Source organism: Dunckerocampus dactyliophorus, chromosome 14, assembly GCF_027744805.1.
Source record: "Dunckerocampus dactyliophorus isolate RoL2022-P2 chromosome 14, RoL_Ddac_1.1, whole genome shotgun sequence".
Taxonomy (NCBI): Eukaryota; Metazoa; Chordata; class Actinopteri; order Syngnathiformes; family Syngnathidae; genus Dunckerocampus; species Dunckerocampus dactyliophorus.
In genome coordinates this window covers 24721007-24742506 of record NC_072832.1, presented here as the reverse complement: position 1 = coordinate 24742506, position 21500 = coordinate 24721007, and the positions used below count along the sequence as shown (strand labels likewise).

The 21500-nt window shown below is 42.4% G+C and overlaps 1 protein-coding gene across 3 annotated transcripts in view; it reads right to left on the bottom strand.

The window, feature by feature from the left end:
- slc30a6 (solute carrier family 30 member 6) overlaps nt 1-21500 on the bottom strand; it is a 92286-nt gene that overhangs the window by 30522 nt on the left and 40264 nt on the right. For 2 of the 3 annotated variants that reach the window (XR_008573750.1, XM_054799555.1), the window contains exons 8-11: nt 10444-10479; nt 5780-5874; nt 3457-3505; nt 146-265 (exon numbers count right to left, since the gene is read on the bottom strand). Coding sequence is in view for 2 of the 3 variants with exons in the window: in XM_054799555.1 (XP_054655530.1) it covers nt 146-265; nt 3457-3505; nt 5780-5874; nt 10444-10479 (300 nt within the window). In the remaining variant the exon portion in view is untranslated. Of the gene's footprint in view, nt 1-145; nt 266-3456; nt 3506-5779; nt 5875-10443; nt 10480-11407; nt 11605-21500 lie in introns of those variants that run through there. The other variant, XM_054799556.1, reaches the window with a different exon arrangement.

Below are 21500 nucleotides of genomic sequence, written 5' to 3'. Positions count from 1 at the left end.
ACAAAAACAAACACACACACGACACATCAAGTTTGTAGAATGTTCCCCGCTTCAAACTAAAAGAAACCCGCAGGAACACCACAACACAAACATGCAGCGTTTCCACGGCAACACAAGGGCACAGCGGCCATGTAGCACGCCTTACTTCATCTCGATGAGCATGTAGGTGACGCACAGCGACAGCGCCCCCGCCAGGTTGATCAGGACAAAGGGGTTCATGCGAGGCAGCAGCACACTGCTCAGACCTGGAATGATGCCACACACACTGTACACACACACACACACACGCACACACAACACACACACAAAAATATGTTATAATATACATAAATATACACATAGCATGAAATGTATACTTTTTAAATATATAAAAATATAAATAATATGTATGAATACAAATATCTAACAATGATACCGTAAATGATTAATTCCTAAATGATGGCAATGTCGGCAGACATTCTGTGTGAATGCTTAAGAGCTGAAGAAAAAACTGAAATGAGGTGGAAAGGCACGAATGTCAAAATGCAGAATTATTGTAAATAAAGTAGCCTGTAAGAAGAAGAGCAGAAGCCGTGCTGATACGGTGCGGAAATGTGCTGAAATGTAAAATGAATGTATAAATGATACCTAGCATGATAGCACTAAGTGCTTACATAAGTTTCTACCTATGACAGTAGCTAAAACGCTACTATGCTAATGTTAGCATGCAAAACCTAGCATGGTAGGGCTAAGAGCTGGCGTATGTTAACGCCACTGAACTCTATACATGGAATGGCCCCGATCGCTGGCTGCGCATTGGAGGCTTGAATCTGCCGGAAGTATAGAAGTCGCCATGTTGTTTCACCCAAAACAAGAAAGCCTCACAACTAAGAGGAGTTGGAGATGCCGTCTTGTGCTGCTATTAATTGCACAAATCGTGATACTCGTGAAAATCGCGAGGAGGGACTTACATTTCACAGGTAGGTAAATGCTTATAAATAATAAAAATAGTTAAAAACAATAGATACTTTAAATCTGTAAGCATCTTTTAATCTAAGTAGTTGTAAATGAGCCCTTATTCTCATTTAGATTCCCACACTGCAATGCTCAACTTCTAAAGCAATGGGTATTAAATATGCGGAGAGACGGGTGGATTCCTGCAGCCAGATCGCAACTCTGTTCAAGTCATTTCACTGAGGAGAACTTCGACAGGACCGGCCAGACTGTTAGATTACGACAAAATGCAGTTCCAACAATATTTGACTTTCCTGATCATCTTCTAAAGGTATGCTAGCATTTAACTTTGATACAACGTAGATCCTTATCATAACAAATACCTTGTGAACACTGAAATTGAGCTGTTATGCATTGTAATTTCACACCATAGATGTAGGAAAAACCTTAAACTGGAGGGAAATTTTGAGATTTGGGTCTAGTAAATTTACTCTGTTTCAACATAAGTTTTGTTAATTCGTGTTAATTTTTATACCGAACCATAATAAATGTAGTGAATGAAGATACATGTATGCGTATGCGATACTATGCTAACAATAGCATGCAACACCTAGCATGGTAGTGCTAAGTGTCTGTGTATCTTAATATTCATAAAAATGGTAAAAAAAAAAATGCTACTATGCTAATGGTAGCATGCTAGCAATGCCAACATGCCAACTTCTAGCATGCTAACACATAGCATGATAGCGCAATGTACCAGGAATGTTAAATGTACTGACTGAGTTGTGCATGTTGACTTTGGAATGGTTTAAATCGGTTGAGAAATGTGACAGCAGTAAGAAATTACGTTTTTAGAGAAAAGTGAGGATTTTGCGTGAAGCGAAAATTTCAGTGACGTGAAAAATAGGTAACCTGAACGTCCTGTGACAATGTGACTTGTATAGTTTTAGACATTAGATGTGTACTTATGAGGTTACCACGTCAGTCATGTAGTGTTTTGTGGGACGCCATGTCGCCAACTACATGTGTGTCACCAGGAGACACCCGGGATGCTGCAAAGCGCGCGTTCACAAAGCGTGCGTGGCAACACACGATGTACGTCAAACATGTCGGTCAGAGCGCAACGTGCTCGCCGGAGGCACGGGGGAAACGGCGAGGGTTACATGACGGTGGTCACAGTCACGTGTTCGCGTGCACTTTCGTACGCATTCACCGGAAGTCTCCTGCATCAACAAGACTCCAAAGAAAAGTCAATGAGAACCAGAGTATAGATGGGAGGGAGCCACCTACTGTGGCCCAGCAAGATGCACTATATTCGGACACATGCTCCGAGCAGCCGGTGTACCGCTACGGAGGTCAGGAGAACCAGATTATAGAGCGGGAGGAGGCACCTGGCGTGGCCCAGCAAGGTGCGCTGTATACAGGCACACGCTCCGAGCAGCTGGTCTCTGGCAAAAAACACAACCTCTTTTCAAACGCGTAGCGCTGGCGTTTCAGGTGGCTGAGAATTTTTTTTTGTGTGCTTGATGGCGTTTTTTCTACCCTCATCGCCTGGCATTTGGTACAACTAGCGCGTGGCATGTCTTCCACGGAGAGTGAATGTTTGCTTACAAGTGAGCTCAGGGGAAATTACGACTGACCGTTAACGTCACAAGCAGGAGAAAAAAGGAGTGCTTGATTTGCTCACCCGCACAGTACTGTACAGGTAATCTGGATCTTTTTTTTTTTTTTAAATGATCGGTTATCGGTTTCTTACGTAATCTGATTTATCGGTATGATGTCACAATTCCCTCCTAATTATGGTGCACCCCTGTTATGAAGTTAATACAGTACACTGCTGTGTCATGTTTCTTTCATCCTGAAACGTCATAATGTACACGCAGACTTTTACGACACTCCCGACACACTGGAGAGGTGATGGGGGGCAGACAGTACAACACACACACACACACACACACACACACACACACGTGCAGACATTGGTTTTTAGTGAGCCACTAGTACGTGACCTTCACCTCACACCAAACTATTACCATAACCTTTTCACCTCGAGTCCCTGCAGCATTATGACACACACACACACACACACACACACACACACACACACAAACAGTAGAAAGTAGGCTGGGATGTCCTGTTCACTTGGCTTCTCAGCCAATCACAGCTCACTCGTGCTGCACCAACTGGATTGCTCACTCTGTGTGTGTGTGTGTGTATCATAGTGCACCCCCAGGGAGGGGGGCCTACACAACAAGAGGTAACATTACAACATGGAGCATCTGAGCGTTATGGCGGCAAAATGAGCAAAGACAAGAAGAGGAATGTGTGGAGAAGACAAAAGATAATCATCCGCCAATCAGGACCACTGCTGTCCCCAGTGACATGTTAACTAATCCAGTGTGTACTGTTCATAAAGACCTGTCACGCATCGTAAATGGTGATTTTCCCCCCTTGAAGTCACATGACGACGTACTCTTGAAAGAAGTTTGGTTCGCGGATGCTTCCTGCTGATGAGATACTTACCTTCTGCTCATATCTGCCACGTGTTCCTGAAGCCAACTGCTGCTGGCCGCTGTGAAACACACACATGCGCACCTTGTAAACACATGAACACATTATTACATCACATGGGGCCTTATGATTCCTATAAAAACGCCATTTGCTGTTAATCCTGCAGAAAGTGACATCATGTGAATGAAACTGTGTCATCGTGAGGAGAAGAAACGTTTGTGTGGGCGGGATTTCATCACAAACAGAAACCCCGCCCCCCTCCCGAACTCAACACATCGAAATGGCGACCTGAAACACCGGCGATAGCTGGCGGAAAAACTCCTCATACGGAGCGTAAATGGAAGCCAGCGGGGTTAGCTTAGTTTAGCAGATGCTAGCGCGGCTGAGTGTGTGTGTGGGGATGAGTGTGTTTACACCGGGGTGTGTCTTACCGCTTGTTCATTGAACCCAGCGTTTTATGATGCATGCTGACACTGAGCAAGTTCTGAGTGGAAAAAATAAAAACGAGATTTGGGAAAGAAAAAAATAAACTGAATTTGGGAAAAAAAAAAAAAAAATAACGGGATTTGGGGAAAAAAATCAAATGGAATTTAGGAAAAAATAATACGGCAGTTGGGAAAAAACAAACAGAATTTGTGGGGGGAAAAAAATCACACAGAATTTGGGAAAAAAATAAACGGGAATTTGGAAAAATTTTTTAAAAAGCGATATCATATGGCCTGATACACATCATTGTACAAATTGCTTATTTAGCCAAGGAATGACATAATAATCACAACAATAATAATAATAATGAAGATGGCTGGGTATAGACTTTATGAGCAGCTGAATCTGCCAAATAAAAGCATAAAATATAAAAAGTATAAAAGTTAGCAGACGGGAGCAAAGAGATCCTTAAAAAAATCATTAGCGGTGTTTCGCACGGCTGCGTCGCCTCTCCTTTAATCTTTGACGACACGACGAGTCCCGCGGGCTCAGCGTCAGGTCACGCTGCCATCACGTCCCATCCTGCTCACCGTGTGTGTGTGTGTGTGTGTGTGTGTGTGTGTGTGTGTGAGAGAGCGCACGTTGGCTGTGTTTGTTTTGCTACAGTGAGTAAGCGCAAACAAACATTTTAATGGAGTGACTTATTTATGATCTGTGTGAACGAGGAGAGCGCACCATCAGTGTGTGTTGGCACGTCCCTCTGCTCGCCCCCACTCAAACCACTACACCCCCCCACCCCCGGCGACCGCCGTGCCCCCCTGGCACAAAACATCTCCACTGTCTGGAACATTGTTGCGTAACACACTTTTAGTCTCGCTCCATCTGAGAGCGAGAGAGAGAGAGAGTCTGTGTGTGTGTGTGTGTCTGTGTGTGTGTGTAGTGAGTGAGATGTGTGTGTTTCAACAAAGTTAAGTGCATGTGTGTGTGTGTGTGTGTAGTCTCATCCCCATCCCATCCCGAAATGTCAGATGTTAAGTGATGTTGAGACTGCTCACAACGCAAGAGTAGACAGCTGAGACACACACACATACACACACACACGCGCGCACACACACACACACACACACACACTGACCTCATTCATTGCTCCACAGTTCATAATGACTCTCGGGGTGGGGGGGGGAAAGAAGAGGAAATGTGGTGGAAATGAAGAGAGGAAATGAGGAAGGAAAGAGGATGGACAAAAGGGGAAGGAAAGGAGGAGGGAGTGAGAAGAGGAGACAAGGGAGTGGGAAAGGAGAGCGTATGGGAATTTTCATCCACAATCCTCATGTGAGACAAGAACACGCATGCCTTTCTCTTTTCTGTGCGTTCTCAAGGTACAGTCTAAAAACAGCTGAAAAGAGGCAGCTAATTAATGCACGCAATGGGAAACACCTATTCCGCCTAGAAAGCCCGCTATTAAAACACCTCCAACAAGGTTTTAGGGTTTTATTTCCATGCTGTGAGCATGCAGTAAAAGGCACATTCATGATAACATGTAATACTTACAGTATTTTGCCGTATTTTGGTCATTTTAAGCAACATTTTGGAGGTTTTTCCAGAAGGCTTTACAAGTGGAATAGGTGTGTCCCATTTTGTGTATTCTTAGCTGCCTCTTTTTGGCTGTTTTTATATAATCAGAAAGCACAGAAAAGAGAAAGGTGCGTGTGTTCATGTCTCACATAAGGTTTGTGGATGATGGGCTACCCTTTGACCCCGGGCGTCCTGGCTGCCATGACATTTGACTTTGATAATCCAACACAACAAAAGATGAATTGTTGTGCTTCCCCTGTGACCACGAGGATTATCAGGCGCACACGCACGCACACACACACACACACAGAGAAAGAGAGTCAGGGTCACGTACCTTGGGATACGCAGGCAAAGGGTTTGTTGTGCACGGACATGAGAGTGAGCAGGTTGAAGAAGAGCGCCACAAACGTGCCGACCAGCAGGCGACCGCTGCAGACCAAACAAAACAACAAGACAACTTTCAACCGTCTCCCCCATCCTCAAGTCATTTGGGTGTATTCACACTCGGACAATCGTATACTGTATATGTGTGTATGTATGTACTGTATATATATATAAAAAAGGTACTGAAGAGACTGCTTCGGGACCCGTTTAAACCCCCAGGGCAGCTCCCCCTTCTGCTGCTGGCCTCAGTCATCGTCATTTCTAAGGGAGCACTCACGCAAGGCCGATGGTACACACCTTCACACTTGACGAGTGCGAATCCACACCCAGGCAACGGCACGCTTCCCCTCCGTTGACGTGATTGGAAGATTCCATGCACGTGCGCATCGGCTGTTTTATTATTGGCCGGCGGAACAAAAATCAGTTGCAATTTTAGAAGAATGAAGTCAAAATATTCAGAAATAAATGAAAAAAAGTTGGAATTTTAAGAGAATAACATAATACTTTGAGGAAAAATTACGCAATTTTAGTAAAGATGAAAGAAAAGTCGTCCAGCCATCAATCTTCTTAGGCTTATCTGAGGTTGGGTCGCGGGTGCAGCAGCCTAAGCAGGGAAGCCCAGACTTCCCAGCTCCTCCCGAGGCGTTCCCAGGCCAGTTGAGAGACATAGCCTCTCCAACGTGCCCTGCGGCCTCCTACCAGCCGGACGTGCCCTGAACACCTTGGCAGGGAGGCGTCAAGGAGACATCTTGACCGGATGCCCAAGCCACCTCATCTGGCTCCTCTCAATGCGGAGGACCAGTGGGTCTACTCCGATGACACTTCTCCCGGATGACAGTGCTTCTCACCTTATCTCTAAGGGAGAGCCCAGCCACCCAATGGAGCAAACTCATCTCGGCTGCTTGCACCTGCCAGCTTGTCCTTTCGGTCACTACAACAAACCGGCAGTTCTCGCTTCTCTCTGGCAGGGGACGCACTCCGTGACAATTCAACTCACAACGACAGAGTACATACAAATAACTTTGATCTTGGTTGCAAGAGCCATCTGCCAGGGCTTTGAAGCAAAACTCACCATTCAAAATGCTCTTTTCTTTCTTATGCTCAATATTTGTTCCCGTTTTTGGCTCCAACGCTGCGTTTCCTCAAACTACGGCGTGTGGGCCGAGGGTCAAACAAAACATGCACACGTTAATCGCGCGTCAAAAGAAATGCACCGTTAAAGGAAATATCTGTTGACGAGTTAACTTGGACAGTCCTAATAATAATAATAATATCATATTTACGATTATTATTTTAAAAGAAAGTTGAAATATTTGGAAAAAAAAAACACAAACAGAAATGGAAAAAACAATTGTAATTTTATGAGAATAAAATACAAAGAGAGAAAAAAAAGTAATATTCTAACGAGAAGAAAGTTTAATTTTTTTACAAGAATAAAGTAATATGGGGAAAAATTACATCATTTTCGTAGCTTAGTGTTGAAATATTCAAGATTAAATTTTTTTTTTTTTAAGTCATAATATTATGTGAAACAAACAAAACAAAAAAGTTTTGGAAAATTAAGTTGGGGAAAAAGGTATATTATGAAAATAAATTCATAATGTTACGAGAAGAAAATGTATGAATATTATAATGTATTATATTGTTTAAGAAGAATGTTTTTTTTATTAGATTGGAGGGAAGTTATAAAGTCATACTATTTACCAATATTATTTAAGAAGAAAGTTAAAAATATTAAATAATAATAATAAAAAAACAATAACAAAAATGGGAAAAAAAGAGCCAAGAGTGAAGTTCAAACTAATAATTTGCTTTTTCACCGATATGACAAAGCTGAGATGCAGTTTTTTCATGAAATACAATCCTGATCAAAATCTTAAGACCAGTTGAAAAATTACTAGAATTTTCATTTTGCATGTTTTAAGTAGAGCTACAATATGCAAAAACAAAAAGGGGGAGTGAGAAAAAAACACTTCGAAAAAGTAATTTATTGAAAACAACAATTAAACTGAAATAGGCTGTTTATCAGCTGATCAAAAGTTTAAGACCATCACTCAAAAAATAACAAAAAACTCTCCAAACCCGAACAAAAACTGTTCTCAGTAGGACTCAGTAATGAGTAGCTCCACCGTTCTTGTTCATCACTTCAAAAATGGCTTTGGGCATGCTTGATGCGAGTGTTTCCAGGAGGCTAGTGGGAACATTGCTCCAAGTGGTGGAGATGGCTTCACCAAGGGCATCAACTGTCTGGAACTGATGGACATTTTTATAAACTTCCCTTGCCATCCATCCCCAAATGTTCTTTATGGGATTTAAATGAGGGTAATATGCAGGATGGTCCAAAAGAGTGATGTTATTCTCCCTCAACAAGTCCTTGGTCAAGCCAGCATTGTGAACTGCAGCGTTGTCCTGTTGAAGAACCCAGCTGTTACCACACAGACGAGGGCCCTCAGTCATGAGGGATGCCCGCTGCAACATCTGCACGTAAGCAACCGCCGTTTGACGACCCCGCACCACCTGAAGTTCCAATGAATGAAAAAGTACCCCAGATCATGATGGACCCCCTCCACTGTGCCGGGTAGAAAACATCTTAGGTGGGGTCTCCTTGTCATGCCAGTAACGTTGGAAGCCATCTGGACCGTCAAGGTTACATTTTTTCTCATCAGAGAATAAAACTTTTTTCCACCTTTCAATGTCCCATGTTTGATGCTCCCTGGCAAAGTCTAAACAGGCAGTTTTGTGGCATTGAAGGAGACGAGATCTTTGATTTCCTTTTTTGTTTTTTAAACCTTTTTCCCGCAGATGGCGTCTGATGGTTATTGCGCTGCAGTCGGCACCAGTAAGGCCTTAATGTGGGTGGAAGACCACCCTGTGTCTTGATGGAGAGCGAATTGGATCCACTGGCTCAGCGCAGGTGTGATTTTTTTGGGTCTACCGCTTCACTTTTTTGTTCCATAATGCTCAGGATCTTTCCAAAAAATGTAGAATGACTGATTAACTGCTCCCAACCTCAGCAGCAATGGCACGCTGCGAGAGGCCTTGCTTATGCAGCTCCACAATCCGACCACGTTCAAAAAGACAACGCTTCTTAGCTTTACCATCAGGAGGGCATGACAGTGTGAATGCCTGACAGAAAATGAACATTTTGAGCAAATTTTGGCTTTTATAGCCTGTGGTCTTAAACTTTTGATCAGGTGATAAACAGCCTATTTCAGTTTAATTGTTGTTTTCCATAAATTACTTTTTCAAAATGATTTTTGTCTCACTCCCCCTTCTTGTTTTTGCATATTCTAGCTCTTCTTAAAACCTCATTAAGATCCAAATGTGCAAAATGCAAATTCTAGCAATTTTTCAACTGGTCTTAAGATTTTGATCAGGAGTGTACTGTACCTGTATATATAACCTCTTAGCATACAAAATATCAAAGTGGCAAAGTGGCAAGTTGCATCCTTTCATTTTCCATCATGTGGCCCTCGCTGGAAAAACCTCTGGACACCCCTTTTGGAACCAAATCATAGAATGGCAGCAACGCGATCGGCCTTATCAATCTTATTAATGATAACTGACACAATTCTTAACCAAAGGAAAAACAAAGACTCAAAATAACCCAAAAGTCAAACCAGTGACTACATGTGTGTGTAATCGCTCCTCACAAAATTAACAACAGCTGCTACCTTGCATAAAATTAAATCATCAGAACGGCTCCACAAAAGACTGAAAACAACCCACAACAGCAGAATAGGAGTGATGGTGTCATAACACAGCGGGGGGCCGCAACGATACGAATGGACTAGCGTGCGTACCCCCTAGATGACATTTATAAACACAGATCAGTGGACAAATTTGTCTCATAAAAAAAAAACAAAAAAACATTGCATGATGACACAATGTGTGTCATGCATCTGAAGATCCAACATGGCCGACTTGACACCAAATCAAGAGGCGTCGGCTGACAAAGTTGAGACGTGTCGTTTGTTTTCTGCCGCTCTCTCCGCTATAAAACAGATTAGTGACGGCTTTGGAAATGTAAAACTCGGCGAGCCTTAAACCTGTCTCTTGTGACGAGATTAAACCCCTGCTGCCTGTCGCCCTCCCTGAGTGGACGCGATTGGACGGCGGTGAGAGACGGACAGGTGTCGAGCCGCAGACGCAAACCTTCTCTCTCGCTGCTTGTCACTAATCTCTTCTGATTGGTGCGTGTATGTGTGTGTGTGTGGGCTCACTGTCGGGCGGCCCTTTGCCTCCTGCTGATTGTTTGGACCAATTTTCAGGCTCCTAAATGGATTGTCCCATGTGACTAGTGGACCCAAGTGGGCAGTTTTATCAGCGTGTGTGGCCGTCACCCTCACATACACAATTGGTACAACTTTTTAATCCCTTTAAATAACTCTTTTTTTTTTTTTTTTTTTTTTTTAAGTCTTTGGACTTAACGTTACTTCAGCATGAATGTTTTTGGAATAACAAAGAAAGTCTCTGATGAGTATAAACGTATAAACTTGTGTGACGGCTGATTGGTTGCATCCCTGGAGAGCTTTGTCAACAGCTGCCTGTGTGTGTGTGTGTGTGTGTGAGAGAGAGACAATGAAAGGGAATGAGCGTGTCACTAATACTCACGTATGGACCTCAGGCTGCTCCACGAAGCGCTCCACACTGACAAAACACAAACACAAACAGTCACACATGTTGATTTTTAGTACGGCAAACCTCAAGCAGTAAGTAACACAACATCACACGTTTGTTAGAAGGTTAACTTTTAAGTTGTACAAACAAGTAGGTGTGCATATGAGAGAGAGAATTGGAATGATTGAGACACGTGATGTATACACGAGGAGACAAGGTGAGAACAAACAGGAAATACACTAACACGAATGCACGTTAACACCACACACACACACACGTCTGTCAGTCTGCCGCCGTATCGACTCATTGGCAACGCAAATGGCCGCCCCATCTGCTGTTAAATGTTTGTGAGACTACTTGAGCACGTGAAGAACAAAGAGTTTGTTTCAGGAAAAGTTGGGACAGTGGAACCGCTGAGTAACAGAGTACACGGTGTCCCTTAAAGTGTCTCTGAAATCATTCATCAACTTTGCTTAAATATGTTGCATATTGTTTGTAGGCATGTTCTCCATTGTTCTATTTTTGAAAGCGATTGGTAAATTTGCAAAAATTACATTTATGGTTCATGGTGCCAGCCATGACCAACTAGCTCTCACAGTTCAGCCTCATTTCCAGAAGTGACGTCATCGGAGTACAATCGCTCAGGTAAACAAACAAAGCGGTGAACGAAACAGATTTGAGCCATGTTTCAATAGTTTGAGGATAAAAGGGAGAAACATTTGCAGATGAAATAGAGAACTTGCAGAACACGGAGATGATGATTATGCTTCAATTATTGCTTTAAATTGGCTTCTTCATCAGCGTAAAGCAGTCTTTATAGCCTGTTTTATTGTATATGTGCCGCACATAAACATATCGGTGTGAAAAGATGTTTCTCTAACATGCATAATGCTTTGCAGCCTTGTTGCTATTGTGGAAAAGTGTTTAGAAGACATTATGTAAGCAAGACATGACTTACTCTGTTCTGTAGTAACTTTGACGTAGTGGCCATTCTTCCTTGTATTGTGTACCGGCGGCATAGCATCCTTTATCAAAATGCATTTATATTTTACTTTAAAACCAAATGCTTCTTGTAAAGGCGCTCCTTCAAAGCAGTCATCAGTGAAATGATCACTGCAAAGAACAGACCTCGAGGTCGACGTCCATCTGCACTTTCTTCATCCATTGTTGTCTTAAACCTTCCTCTTTTGGAAAAGAAAAACACAGTATCACTCGGGTACTGTTAACGTCCAGCAGCAACACAACAATTTGGCATTACAGTACTACTATTTTGATTCCAGTACGCTGCACCCTTTGCATGGAATACCTGCAAAATGACAAACTTATCTCAGGTTATTAACGTTAGAAGAATTTAAGGCTATTTTAAAGGAATGTGAAATGAATGGGCTTGGCCAATGCAACTGTTTTTAAATGTGAAACTGTGTTATTCTGCTGTCTTGGCCAGGTCACTCTTGTAAAAGTAATGTTTTATGTCACTGAGATTTATCTGGTTAAATAAAGGATGAATGAATGAAAATGATGAAAAATAGACTGAACCAAGTTGACCATCTACCTCAAGAAGCGTTTGTTTACTCTGCTTTTGCTGAAAGGTGTCACCCCGATGACATCACTTCCGGAAATGAGACTGAGCTGCAAGCTACTTTGTCTTTGGTGGCGCCATGAACTATACATTTAAGTTTTGCAAATTTACCATTTGCTCTCAAAAATCGAACAATGTAAAACATCATTATAAACAATATGTAACATATTTAAGCAATGATGATGAATCATGTCAGGGACCCTTTAAGGAAAAGTGCACTTTTAGGAATTTTGCCCATCATCCACAATCCTTATGTGAGACATGAACATGCAATGTGACCTGTATATTAACCAAACTACAGCGACACTGTTATTGTAGGAGCTAACACTGAAGAACTACTTTGCTGGGGTAGCGACACAGTGCCTCACGCAATTCGATGCAATTCAGTTACATTTGTTGATGTAGGTTTAAGGCAACAATGGTCAAAGAAAGTGCAGCGAATGAGAGACAGATGGACACCCACCTCGAGTTCTGTTTTTTGCAGTGATCTTGTCACTAATGACTACTATGAAGAAACACCTTTACAATAGGCATCTGGCTTGAAAGTAGCGTATAAACGCATTTTGAAAAAGGGTGCTATTCCGCCGGTACACAAAACAACGAAGAATGACCACTACGTCAAAGTTACCACAGAACAGAGTAAGTCATGTCTTGCTTACATAATGTCGTCTAAACGCTATTCCACAATAGCAACAAGGCTGCAAAGCATTATACATGTTATATAAACATCTTTTCACACCGATATGTTTACGTGCGGCACATATACAATAAAACAGGCTCTAAAGACCACTTCAAGCTCATTAAGAAGCCAATTAAACCAATAATTGAAGGAAAAGCAACTCCAGAGTAATTTACACTTACCATTTTGTGTTTTGAAGGTGACCAACCCTTATCTCCAGGTCTCAAGGCTTAAGTCCATGTTCTGCAAGTTCTCTATTTCATCTCCAAAGGTTTCTTCCTCCTCGATACAACTATTGACACATCGCTCAAATCTTCGCTATAATCACTAAAAACATCCGGTCTCGTTTGCTTACATGAGTGGTAGTACTCTGATGATGTCACTTCCGGAAATGAGGCTGGCGCCATGAACTATATATGTCATTTTTGAGAATTTACCGTTTGCTTTAAAAAAAAAAAAAATCAAACAACGTAGAACACAATTACAAACAATATATAACATATTTAAGCAAAGTTGATGAATCATGTCAGGGACCCTTTAATGTTACATTATGAAACAAAGAAGCCATTCCATTCCATTGTCTTCCGCTTATCCAGGTCCAGGTCGCGAGGGCAGCAGTCTCAGTAGGAAAGTCCAGACTTCCGGGTCCCCGGCTACCTCTTCCAGTTCCACTGGGATGATCCCAAGGCGTTCCCAGCCCAGCTGTGAGACATAATCCCTCCAGCGTGTCCTAAGTCTGCCCTGGGGCCTTCTCCCGGTTGGGCATGCCGGAACACCTCACCAGGGAGCTCCTCCCGGATGACTGAGCTCCTCACCCTTTCTTTTAGGACGAGCCCAGCCAAACGACAGAGGAAACTCATTTCAGCCACTTGTATCCGCGATCTCATGATGGCGGCTATAAAAGTGAAGGTGGGAAGATGGATCGACCGTTAAATTGAGAGATTTGCCTTCTAGCTCAGCTCTCTCTTCATCACGATGGTCCGGTATTCAGTATCCGCATTTCTGCAGACGCTGCACCGATCCGTCTGTCGACCTCACGCTCCAAACTTCCCTCACTCGTGAACAAGACCAAAAGATATTTGAACTCCTCCACCTGGGGTAGGATCTTGCTCCCAACCTGGAGGGTGCAATCCACCCTTTTCTGACGGAGAACCATGGTCTTGGATTTGGAGGTACTGAGTCTCATCCCAGAAGCTTCACACTCAGCTGCAAATCGGCCCAGTAAACGCTGAAGGTCATAGCCTGATGAGGCCATCAGGCCCACATCGTCTGCGAATAGCAGAGACGAGATCCTGAGGAACCCAAACTCGACCTCAAACTCAACGTCTTGGCTGCACCTACAAATACTGTCCATGAAAATTATGAACAGAATCGGTGACAAAGGGCAGCCTTGGTGGAGGCCAACGTTCACCGGAAACAGGCTCGACTTATTGCTGGCAATGTGAACCAGGCTCCTGCTCCGGCTGTACAAGGACCAAATGGCACGTAGTAGCGCGCCACCAATCCTGTATTCCTGGAACCCCTGCACAGGGCACCACGAGGGACACAAAGCACATATAAACCGGTTGGGAAAACTCCCATGTACCCTCCAGCACCCTTGCAAGGGTGTAGAGCTGGTCCAGTGTTCCGCGACCGGGACAAAACCCACATTGCACCTCCTGTAACCGAGGTTCGACAAACGGTCATACCCTTATCTCCAGTACAATGAAATAGACTTTCCCAGGGAGGCTGAGGAGTGTGATCCCGCTATAGTTGGAACACGCCCCCCGGCCACCCTTCTTAAAAAGGGGACCACCACCCCGGTCTGCCAATGCAGAGGTACTGTTCCCGACTTCCATGCAATGTTGAAGAGACTTGTCAGCCAAGACAGTCCCTCAACATCCACAGCCTTGAGGTATTCAGGTCGAAACTCGTCCACCCCCAGAGTTTTGCCATTGGGGAGTTTTTTGACTACCCCAGATACCTCAGCCACGGTGATGCAACTGTCCAGGTTCGTGTCCTCAGTCTCTGCTTCCTCTAAAATGTAAATGTAAATCGATTTTGGAATTGTTTTAATTTTATTCAAAAAATAATATACAGATAGAAACCCCCAAAGTTGTTTGTTGGCAGCGGTGACTTGTCCCACTTTGTTTGACAGTCCTTGAACGCACCATCTAACTTGCTCCCACGCTTTAGTCACATTTTTGTCATTTTTAAATGTGATTGTTTTTGTTGACTAAATCTAGAATAAAACTAACAAAAAATGGTTTTAGTCGACAAAAACTAAAACAATAAAAGTTTTAGTTTAAATAAATAAATAAATAAATAAATAATGGAATTTATGCCAATAAGTATTGGAAATTGTATGAGGGGAAAAAAAACCAAAGAGGGGATACAGTGACTCTCTCGTATATGCAAAGCAGATTACCCTAATTTTTTCACGGTTGGAAATGCCAAGTATGATGATATGAATGAGGTAGCTGGAAAGTTGAATAACTATTTATAAATATCGGACCAAAACTGGAGAAAAATATCACACAGTTCTGGTCAGTGGAGGAACGGGATGAAACTATAGACAGGAACAATAAGTCAATGTTCCTCACTGACGTGACAAAAAAGCAAATCATTGACCTTGTCAAGAAATGTCAAACAAAAACACCAACTGATTGTAATGGAATCGATAAACAATAAAAATGGTAATCAACCAGATCGCAGAGCAACTGACATACAGTACATTAGTAATTTATCATTTCAGACCGGTACATTTCCAAACAAAATGAAAACAGCTAAAATAGTTCAAATTTTAAAAAATGGAGACAAACATCAATTTACTAATTATCGCCCAGTCTCCTTATTACCACAATTTTCCACAATCATTGAAAAGCTATACAACAACAGGTTGGACAAATTTATTTATATGAATTACTTGCGGACAGCCAATACGGATACGGAGCTAACATTTCAACTTCCATGGCACTGATTGAAATTACCGAGGAAATTACCACCGCTGTAGACCACAGAATGTGTGCAGCTGAAGTATTTATGGATTTGACAAAAGCTTTTGATACAATTAACAACAACATCCTAATTACAAAATTAGAAACATGTGGAATAAGAGGGCTAGTGTTGAATGGACTTCAAAGGTATCTAGCAAACAGGAAGCAATATGTGAAGCTAGGAGAATATACTTGAGCATGCTTAAATATATCGTGCGGTGTATCCCAGGGGTCAATACTGGGACCAAAACTGTTCAACCTATGAAAATAAAAATGACATTTGTGAAGCCATGAAAGACCTAAAGCTAGTATTATTTGCAGACGATACTACTGCCTTCTCTTCAGGAAAAAGTACACATGAGCTAATAAAAAAAAGTTACAGACGAAATGACTACTATACTAAAAAGATGGTTTGATAAAAACAGACTATCCCTGACTGAACCCAAGTACAACTAATAATACTATTTGGTAATCGGAGAAAGGATACTTACACAGAAATACAAATCGATGGAGTGGACATTGAAAGGGTGAACAAAAACACATTTCTGAGGGTCATTATACAACCCCTGACAAAAATTATGGAATCACCAGTCTCGGAGGAAGTTCATTCAGTTGTTTAAATTTGTAGAAAAAAGCAGATCACAGACATGACACAAAACTAAAGTCATTTCAAATGGCAACTTTCTGGCTTTAAGAAACACTAAAAGAAATCAAGAAAAAAAGATGTGGTAGTCAGTAACAGTTACTTTTTTAGACCAATCAGAGGGAAAAAATTACGGAATCACTCAATTCTGAGGAAAAAATTATGGAATCACCCTGTAAATTTCCATTCCCAAAACTAACATCTGCATCAGATTAGATCTGCTCGTTAGTCTGCAGTTAAACAGGAGTGATCACACCTTGGAGAGCTGTTGCACCAAGTAGACTGACATGAATCATGGCTCCAACACAAGAGATGTCAGTTGAAACAAAGGAGAGGATTATCAAACTTCTTAAAGAAGGTAAATCATCACGCAATGTTGCAAAAGATGTTGGTTGTTCACAGTCAGATGTGTCTAAAATCTGGACCAAGTACAAACAACATGGGAAGGTTGTTAAAGGCAAGCATACTGGTAGACCAAGGAAGACATCAAAGCGTCAAGACAGAAAACTTAAAGCAATATGTCCTGAAAACAGAAAATGCACAGCAAAACAAATGAGGAACAAATGGGAGGAAACTGGAGTCAACGTCTGTGACCAAACTGTAAGAAACCGGCTAAAGGAAATGGGATTTACATACAGGAAAGCTAAACGAAAGCCACCATTAACACCTAAACAGAAAAAAACAAGGTTACAATGGGCTAAGGAAAAGCAATCGTGGACTGTGGATGACTGGATGAAAGTCATATTCAGTGATGAATCGCGAATCTGCATTGGGCAAGGTGATGATGCTGGAACTTTTGTTTGGTGCCGTTCCAATGAGATTTATGAAGATGACTGCCTGAAGAAAACATGCACATTTCCACAGTCATTGATGATATGGGGCTGCATGTCAGGTAAAGGCACTGGGGAGATGGCTGTCATTACATCTTCAATAAATGCACAGGTTTACGTTGACATTTTGGACACTTTTCTTATCCCATCAATTGAAAGGGCGTTTGGGGATGATGAAATCATTTTTCAGGATGATAATGCATCTTGCCATAGAGCAAAAACTGTGAAAACATTCCTTGAAGAAAGACACATAAGGTCAATGTCATGGCCTGCAAATAGTCCGGATCTCAAACCAATTGAAAATCTGTGGTAGAAGTTGAAGAAAATGGTCCAACCTGCAAAGCTGATCTGGCAAAAGCAATCAGAGAAAGTTGGAGCCAGATTGATGAAGAGTACTGTTTGTCACTCATTAAGTCCATGCCTCTGAGACTGCGAGCTGTTATAAAAGCCAGAGGTGGTACAACAAAGTACTAGTGGTGTGTTGAAGTATTCCTTTGTTGTTGTTTTTTTCATGATTCCATAGTTTTTTCCTCAGAATTGAGTGATTCCATAATTTTTTCCCTCTGATTGGTCTAAAAAAGTAACTGTTACTGACTACCACATCTTTTTTTCTTGATTTCTTTTAGTGTTTCTTAAAGCCAGAAAGTTGCCATTTGAAATGACTTTAGTTTTGTGTCATGTCTGTGATCTGCTTTTTTTCTACAAAAATTAACAACTGAATGAACATCCTCCGAGACTGGTGATTCCATAATTTTTGCCAGGGGTTGTAGATGAAAAGATGAGTTGGAAATCTCACATCAAAAATATACAACATAAAGTGGCGAGAAATACATCAATGTTGAATAAAGCAAAATTCATCCTCGATCAAAAATCACTTCATCCTCTCTATTGCCCCCTGGTATTACCATATCTAACTTATTGTGTGGAGATATGGGGAAATAACTATAAAAGTACACTTCACTCGCTAAAGAGACTGCAAAAAAGATCAGTTAGGATAATCCATAATGCCGCATATACAGAACATACAAATCCTCTATTTCGAGAATCACAATTATTAAAATTTGATGATCTAGTTGAGAGGAGAACTATGACCTCAGGGAAAAATTCAACGTAAAACATTAATACGCGAGAACAACGCTAAAAACCTGCTGCATCTCAATATGGGGAATGAAATTATGGAACGGATTGAGCAAGGAACAATGCACTGAAACGAGCGATTTCAAGAAACAATACAAGCAGGTGATGTTTGCAAAGTACAAGGAAGAAGAGTCTTGAAACACAGTGTACTGGTACATACAATGTGATGTCTAAACACTAATACACTCACTACTAACTCTTCCTTCTTGTCACTTATGACTTTTTATTCTTTTGTGCCTACATTGCCAGTACTCACCCATTATCCAACTATGTTCTGTTTCATTTGGCAATGCTACGTCTAATGACTGCCATACTTGCTTTTTACAGTTCATTGTCATTGCTCACCTATTATCAAACTATGTTTTGTTATGTCTGTTCCATATTATTTATTAGGATTGTCACATCAAGTTGCTACGGTGACAAGAAATCGGACTAAATTTGAAACTTGACGACTACTTTTTCTACTATTTATCACATTATTAAATTATCTCATTAATTTTTGATGTATTCAACTAGAACAGAGTGTATTTGGAATACAGGAAGTGAACAAATGGATTGCAATTGATTTAAAATGGATGGGGGGTAGGATTAAATAAGCTTTGTTGGCCAACACAGTAACTGCCAGGAGATCGGGAAGACCTGGATTCGATTCTCCCTTGGGCATTTCTGTGTGGAGTTTGCATGTTGTCCCCGTGCGTGCGTGCGTGGGTTTTCTCCGGGTACTCGGGTTTCCTCCCACATTCCAAAAACATGCAAGTTAGGTTAATTGGCGACTCTAAATAGTCCATAGTTATGAATGTGAGTGTGAATGGTTGTTTGTCTATATGTGCCCTGCCATTGGCTGGCGACCAGTCCAGGGTGTACCCCGCCTGTCGCCCGAAGTCAGCTTGGATAGGCTCCAGCATGCCCCCGCGACCCTAAAAAGAGGAGAAGCGGTATAGAAAATGGATGGATGGATGGATGGATGCTTCTTCCTACTCTTCTTCCTTGTAATATGTAATGTATTCCAATGCAACTTGTACGCATGTTCAAATAAATTAAACCATCACCATTACATTGTGGAAATTCACTTATCACAGTCTCGTCTGGAACCAATTAAGCGCCATAAACAAGGGATTACTGTCTTTGGTAAACGAATACCGTCAAGATTGGCTAAAGACTCCATGCCAGCAGGGGGCAGCAGAGACAAAAACAAAGCAGTTGCACATGTTTGGCTCCCAGACGGACGTGATGTCCCGGGGCTGACACAGACGCACTGCGGGGGCCACACGCATTGTGAACCCTCGCTTCATTGCTTGTATTCCTCCACTCATTAAAGCAAAAGTTTTTATTTTTCTAAATAAAAACCCCCATCAGACCCCCCCAACAACACACAAACATACACACACACACACAGAACTTGTGTTAGAAAGCACTCAGACAAAGATCACAACTTCATGTCCCAGTGGGGAACAGGACATGGTGTCTACAGTTAGTACTGGGGAGGGGTTCGGGGAGAGGCGGGTGTCACATTAAGGTCAGTTTAACTATTTAACGCTTGGTGAAGCGGTGGTGCTGTTGCTGTGGTAACCTATGCTGAACGCTTCAGGGGGTCCTTAAAGTTACCAACTCATATATACCTACGTGTGTGTTGTTAAAGCCTTTTATGACTGCCCCCCCGCCCATCCCGGACCACCTGTTCCCAGCTTTGGACACACTTGCAGAGATCCCTTCTCTATAGCTGCATTTGGGGTGCACTCATGCACATGCACAGTGTTGTGTGTTGTGGGCTCTGACCGACGAAACAAACGCAAGCATGTCAAAAACTGTATTGCAATCATTCCCCCCAGTTACATTTCACAGACTTCCATGGAACGACTCCAAAATAGAGATGCACAATATCTTTTTTTCAATCCGATACTGATAAATATTTGCTTCTCAAGACCGATATGGTACCGATAACCAAGAACCTCTTTATAGTATCTATCTATTCATCTATCATACCTGTGAATATTGTCATTCATCCAGGTCATTGTATTCTCAGGTCATATCCATCTACATATTAGCAGTGCATTTTCTGCCGAGGAGTTTCCCGCAGATACTACCGTGTCTGCCGCTATTCCCGCTTTTTTTTTTTACATTCCCGCTACCCCGCCTCACTATTAGCGGTGTTTTGACAACCCACCACGTCCCCTTCTGCCACCCCAAACACAGTGAAGCAAAGCATCAGCTCAAGTATGCTGCGTGTGGACTGTCATGGCGAGCGGACTCGCTGCCGCACGCACACGGGGGTTCAAAGTCTATAAACTTACAAACTTTGCATAGAAACTCGTGGTCCACTGATGATTGGCCGGGCTGATAATCGGGGCCGATATTTGGAATTTTGAAGTATATCGGTATCGACCTTTATTTAAATCCGACGGGACGATATCAAGAAATCAGTTTAAAACTGGGTTATTTGGGCTCAGACGTGCCTCTCTTTCTCCTGCCGGCTGCGATTTCTGTCTCCAGCTTTGCTCCACCCACGGCGCCATCTGATTGGTTAAGCAAACCACAGCACGCATTAGTGGCAGAGCCAATCTGAAGTGGACGCTGTCCTCACACAAACACGCACACACGCGGCTGAGAGGAATTTTTCTGAGCAACAGAATAACATAAGAGCGGCGTAAACATTAGCGGCAGCTCTGCTAGCTCGTAGTGCCTCCCGACATGTCTGTGAATTACTTGAAAGAAGGCACTCACCCCCCCGCGCTAGCAAAAAGGTCGAGTGAGAGAGGGAGGGACTGACAGAGCGCATGCAGCCATGTGCCTGAGCACACAACAGTAATTACTGCACGTTAATAGGGCTCAAAATCCGCCTTTGCTACATCAGAGTGAAAGCATAAATACAACAATAGACGTGCACCTCCAAAAAGATCTGTGAGCCACGACGATGCCACTCGTGAAGGGCTAACTGTTGGAATGCATTGACCAGCCCCTTTCTCCTCAATCTGCATGGCTCGCCCACTACACTGAGCCAACAAGCCAAATAAAAGTTGTGGTTTGCTCACAAAGCCGATGCCACAAGCCCAACCCTGACCAAGAGCCACAAAAGTAGGGGTGCCCAAAGTTCGGCTCAGGGGCCATCTGCGGCCCGTGGCTCATTTGTCATTGCATCACTGCAGAAATAAAATACAATTTAAAAAAACAGCAAAAATGATTTAAAAAAATACAGCAAAAGCAGCAAAAG